The sequence below is a fragment of the Sphaeroforma arctica genome (genome assembly GCF_001186125.1).
Source record: "Sphaeroforma arctica JP610 unplaced genomic scaffold supercont1.4, whole genome shotgun sequence".
Classification (NCBI taxonomy): Eukaryota; class Ichthyosporea; order Ichthyophonida; genus Sphaeroforma; species Sphaeroforma arctica.
The window spans coordinates 176,601-182,494 of record NW_014040554.1 but is presented as its reverse complement, the minus strand read 5'-3'; the positions used below and the strand labels follow the sequence as shown (position 1 = coordinate 182,494).

General features: G+C 38.9%; 2 protein-coding genes across 2 annotated transcripts in view; one reads left to right on the top strand and one right to left on the bottom strand.

The window, feature by feature from the left end:
- Positions 1-1,897: 1,897 nt before the first annotated feature.
- SARC_00171 (hypothetical protein) lies at positions 1,898-4,602 on the top strand. Its single transcript, XM_014306164.1, has 2 exons — positions 1,898-3,028; positions 3,531-4,602. Exons 1-2 carry the CDS (start codon positions 2,762-2,764, stop codon positions 4,500-4,502), a joined length of 1,239 nt encoding a protein of 412 aa, XP_014161639.1. The 5' UTR covers positions 1,898-2,761; the 3' UTR covers positions 4,503-4,602.
- Positions 4,603-4,805: 203 nt separating this feature from the next.
- The window catches only part of SARC_00170 (hypothetical protein), a 2,016-nt gene continuing 927 nt past the window's right edge, over positions 4,806-5,894 (bottom strand). Inside the window, exons 2-3 of the mRNA XM_014306163.1 lie at positions 5,372-5,656; positions 4,806-5,187 (exon numbers count right to left, since the gene is read on the bottom strand). Coding sequence (XP_014161638.1) covers positions 5,127-5,187; positions 5,372-5,656 — 346 coding nt within the window. The 3' untranslated portion in view covers positions 4,806-5,126. The remainder of the gene's footprint in view (positions 5,188-5,371; positions 5,657-5,894) is intronic.

The window sequence follows — 5,894 nt, the reverse complement described above, 5'->3', positions numbered from 1 at the left end:
ATGTGTGTGTATGTATGTATGTATACATATATATATATATATATATCAATGTATTTATGTGTATAGTCGATGAATACATGGAAAGATAGACAAGAGTCTATAAGATCACAAAGATCGTAGCGAGCAAGTAGGAAGGATATGATATAGAACAGCAATACGGATGTATAAAAATACTGATTCAATGACTGCTTTTAGGTTGAACTATTTGGCGTTGAATATTCAACAATTAGAAATGCAGGCAAAGAAGCGCAAAAGGGTTCTGATTTGCTATCTGAAATTCGTGCGACAACAGTTAGCTTACCCGCCCATGTTGTGAGTGAGTCTTGTTGCCCGTTTCTAAATATACTTCCCTGGAAGTTCTCAATTGATTCTTTATACAAGTTACAGGTGAAAGACTTCTGCCTCTATACTTCGTTCATAAAAGTTGAACTGAATGTACCTATAAAAAGTTGGCTTAATACCCGCTCCGAGTCAGATTATTGACATATACGCTGCCGGCTGCACTCTCAGGCAGGCCAGTGACCACTGACCAGTCTCACTCACTCTGTTTAAAGCCACTCTCGTTAATAAAATATCATAATGAGTCATAGACTCGTACACCAACTCGCCAAACCCTCGGCCTCAATACGTTTTACATACGTATTGCTTTCAATCATAGCGGCATAGCCTCCTAATAAATTGTACATTTCAAGGAATATATATTTCCGTTAAACGATTATAACAAGATGGCCCTATGATTGTCGCCATGGGTGCAGTTCCGGGGCCTTAAGGTTCATAGTTTCGGGAACATTGCGAAGGCGTCCGTTTAGTGTACAAATAAATACTAAATATTTAGGTCGATTTGCTTTGTATATTGACCTGAAAAAAAAACGTATAAAAGTGATGAAATAATAAAAGCGTTTAGGTTTTTTTATAAATATTTAGCCTTCTTTAGACCCCCCTTTTTTACAAAAAAATATCGGGTTGTTTTTATGTACATTCGGTTTTTTGTTTGGTTTTTTATATAAAAACACAAAGATTAAATACTTTTCCTCTATTTAGTCCCCTAAAAAATATATATTCACCATACGTAGTGCTTTCTAAAAATACAACACAATCAAAATGGTTAGGCCATGGTCCATTTGTCACTGTGTCATTGGCAGTGTTGTGTGTTGACTCATGACTGTTGGCTGTTGAGTGGATTTTTTGTTGTTTTGTTTTTTACAGGATCAAATTGGGTTTTGTAAATACGAATCTAAGATATTTTGGACGACTCCATAGAGGTATAAATATTTATTTACCAGAAATGAGGGTCAGCCGGTCAGGCCTTAGGCATGCTCAAATTCATATTTAATAAAAAAAAGCCAAACTTTATCATCAAAATAGGCTCAAAAAAGGAGTTTTGCTTTTTGGTTGGTGTTGTTTTTTATAAAACAAAAATAAACGAAACAAAAAGTGTTTTATTTAGTAGTAGTAGGCTATGCAAAAAGACGAAAATAAAGCACTGCATAAATATTCGTGAAGATGTCAAAATTGAAAATGGAGATCGGAGCGATAAGCGGTCACAAATCCTAGGCTAAATAAAATACATGTCGCAAAACGGTCACAACTCTTCACAGAGTCGCAACTCATTGTTTCCTTGTTCATTTTTTACCCAGTGGTGAATCCTTCTTCGCCATTGTCGAATCTCTCATAATTATAAGCAGCTGGTATATTTTCCAAGTCGCAACCATAAATATCATTCTGTTAGATCGTCAGGAGGCTAAAATCTAGATATTATGGTCTTTGCCAAAGCCCAAAAGGTAAATATGTTTTCAAAATAGGAGGAGGAGGACATGTAATATATACTAAAATAGTAGTTGCATGTCAATATAAAATATCCAGCAAGAAATATGGGTCAACAGATTCATACATATAAAAAAAAGAAAATGCGACCTATCACCCATTTTTGTTCGCAAAGTAAATATATACTCTATTCAATGTGGCAAGTTTCAGTGTTAGGTTCAAAGCTTTACATTTTATGATAATTTTGAAAACATGAATATATATATACCTATGCATATACGTGACAAATTATGTATGTAAATATACCATCGTAGATACTTAAGTCTATTGTCAAGATATGTAAAAGTTTGGTAGCGGATTTTGTTCGCGAGTGTATATGCTAATGTATACACTATACTCTCATCGGCATCAGCTCATGTATATCAGTGCAAAATCTGTTTGTGTAGATATATTTTCTGTACAAAATAGTTTGCAGATACGAACATATCCGTCACAGATTGACTTCGGCTAAATCTAAGATTTATCTCGAAAATTGTATTCCACGTTTGATCATATCGGTTCGTAAGAATGAAGCGTATGAATCGAGATGAAGGATACGACTGTAGAGCGAAATGAAAACGCATTTGCGATCGTGATGAAGTCTGTACGAGGCAGTAAATTTTCGCAGCATCATGGTTGAGAAATCTACTTTACCTTTTTGTTCAGAGTAGTGAAGTCTCATGCAGTCATCTGTGAATCAATCCTCAAAATAGCTGACACCTTTGATTTCAAGCCGGCACTAATAAGTACTTTTTTTGACAAAGTATTTCTTTTTCAATATCACCACTCGCGCAAAAATCATAATATGTCAGTTTTGAAAGCGGTTCATGTGGTGCAGTGCATCTATGAAGCTGTTTCTTCTATAATTATCGTTCTCTAACAATGTACTTGCTTAAACTTTACATGCTCTACATTGTGGACAGAATAGTACAATAACTTGAATCAGCCGAATGCTAGAATGGCTGTCTCAAAGTTGTGCCCGATTTTTAGCGTGCTCATTTCGCTATTGATGCTAACGAGTACAGTAGCAGCACAAACTAACTCGTCAGAATACTGTGTGAGTTCAAATTCAAGTTATGCACGGCAACTGACACTTGCCCCGGGGTTGACTGTAGCCTTCAATCTAAATGGTCCTTCAATTGATGTTTTGGCGACAATAGATCAGACGGTGGGCTGGCTTGGCGTGGGTTTTGCAGAAGTTCCCGGATCCATGATCCCTGCCAAGGTAATGTCTAGTTCTAGACCAAAACTGAAGAAAATTTGGCAAGTTCCTCAAACTAGGCTAGCTTGACTTCATTTCTTGCTGCCGTCAGTGTGATAAATATATATCAAACAGCTTCAGTGAATAATATCAATTGTAGGTGTACAGTTTTATTCAACGATCTAACTTCCATGGATGTATACTATAAAATACTGGCATCTAGCAGCAAGTTTAATGTTCTACTATTCGTGATTTGGCGTGATTATAGTTCTATTTGTATTGGAACGTATAATTTTCATCTGAATAGTAACTTTTTCTCACGGACGTAGTAGCATGGTTGCATTCCTCAGATTTGTTTAAGTGCAGTGTGTGCATTGAATTTCCGCTGTATATAAAGATGAAGATTTATGAAGCACTGGCCAACACCAACGATTCAAGTCATCAATACATTCGTTCCATCAGACACTTTAACAATGTTAATCTGCACTCACATGGGCAAACTACGAACTCTTGAACACATGCACAGGTTATTATAGGCACAGCGGAACCTAACACTGTTCAAGCGTATGAAACCACATCAAGAAACGGGGCCGGGGTGAATCCAGCCACTTTTGACACTGTGACATACGGCGCTTTCACTCAGGTCGAGGACAAAGCCGAGACAACATTGTCCTTTACGGTTTCTCAGCGAACAGTCCCAGGCCTGGAGTCAGGTGCGGAGACGTACATGGTGTTCGCCTATGGAGCGGGGGAATTTGGGTACCATGGCACAAACAGGGGGTCAGTGACGGTGAATCTGGTCACTTGTGAGGGAACCCTGACCGAAAATACAACCTATAGGAAAGCTCTATTGGCCCATGGCATTCTGATGGCTCTAGCCTGGCTGTTACTAACACCGATTGCTATCTTCTCATCGGCATTCAGACCTATATTCACTCATTTTAAAGATGATACGGGTTTGTGGTGGTTCCATAGTCATGTCACTATGAATATACTTGGCTTAATGGCTTCAACTGTAGGATTCGGGGTCTCCTTTTTACTGGTGTCGCAAATCAATTTCACCGATAAACACCATATTTTAGGCCTATGCGTGATGATAATCGGTTGGATTCAGCCGTTTAATGCGCTGCTACGCCCGAGGCGAGTGACAACGTATAAGCAGCATAACGATGCGCCTAAAAGTGTATGGGAATTCTACCATAAGGGTGTGGGGTATATAGGAATGGTACTGGCCATGATTAATTGCAAATTAGGCCTGGACCTGGCATTCGCAAGTACAGGCTTGTTCATAGCCTACGGTGTGTGCGTAGGATTATGGTTAGTTGCTTATGTGACGTTGTATATCAAGTATACATTCTACTATCAGCCATTCGACATGTCAGTACGATACAACGAGAAGCCCCGAACAGACGATGCGAGGTCGGAAAACTTCAATCAGTCGCGGTCTGGGGATTTGCACGAGAACTCGAGCAAGAGTAGAAATACTGCTTCTATCTGAATGATCTCCATCGTATACATTACACTATCAATCAAGTAGTGATATACTTGTATATGCCATTAAAAACAAAGTTAGTAAATAAATTTGAAGCCCAGTCGCACTCTGTATAGTAGAACCCGTCGTACTCAGTAAATTATGATTTGTAACAGCCAAAGTCTAGTCTAAATTCACCTGTACCTTATGTAAGGTTTATTCCAATAATCACGCGCTTACTGGTGCACGGAGAACCTATTCAACTGAAGCGACACCACCGTTGTCACTTCTCGCAATGATATGCGATCCATTAGTGAGTACAAAACATAATCCATTGTGGTTAGGGGTTTTTTTAATAGGGTTTTAGCCTCACGTCCATTAATATCAATATTCATTATAGTACTATAATTGCATGCGTAAAAGGGAGGAAAAATCAGTAGACAATGGTGTTCCGTTCTATGCATTAGTGGCGCCTCCAGAAAGGGCCTGGTCTGTATCAACTTGTATTTGATGGAGGGACGAAATATATAAGCCGGAACGACTCGGATTCGGTGAATGGGGAAAACGATATCGTGGAGCTGTGGGGTATGCCCGGCCCATCTACATACTCGATTCGAGATGAAAGCGAGTGCCCGCATAGAGCCCCTATGTTCATTTGTATTCCGTGGTTCCGCTCGAAGCTGTCCATCGTTTTACCTTGTCTTTCGAATTACTGAGTGGTTGTGAAGTTAAGATTTTCACTGAGCCACATTGTAGTATCAAGCAATGAAACCAGTCGCGGAGTACAGATTAAGAAGACAGAATATTAATATGTCTCTGGTATTACGAACTGACGCTACACAAAAACTTGTATCAACTTCTGCTCGCCCACGAATCAGTAAGCCACGAGAACTCACCAGATTGAAGCCTCCAAGACCTTCACCGTTACAATGGCGATGTTATCACCATTGATAAATACAGCACCCTTCGGATTGTTTTCTAAATGTTTGGCTCTATACCTCTCCGCTCGTTCACCCGATTCCACACTAGCTTCGCCAACCAAAGTGATGCTGCAGGTGCACTTGGCTTGTGCGCTCTCTTGTTCAACCGGGTTCACTGTGACTGTGTCGGCATCCCCGTCGTGGATTAGAAGAGATACTATGCCACCAGACACCAGCAGGTTATTGGCTTTCTTCGTATCCCTGGAGTGTGTGTTAAAATGCGAGAATTATTCTAGATTGTACATAGCGCGCGTACTGATAGAGTTGGCCATTTCTTCTATATTCTGGCCATACCTATATATATACATATATATACATACATACATACATACATATATATATATATACATATATATATATATATACACATATATATATATATATATATATATATATATATATATATATATATATATATACACACACACACACACACACA

Coding starts and splice junctions, on each gene's coding strand:
- SARC_00171 (XM_014306164.1), top strand. CDS start 2,762: ATGGCTGTCTCAAAGTTGTGCCCGATTTTTAGCGTGCTCATTTCGCTA. Junction 3,029..3,530: donor GATCCATGATCCCTGCCAAG/GTAATGTCTAGT, acceptor ACACATGCACAG/GTTATTATAGGCACAGCGGA.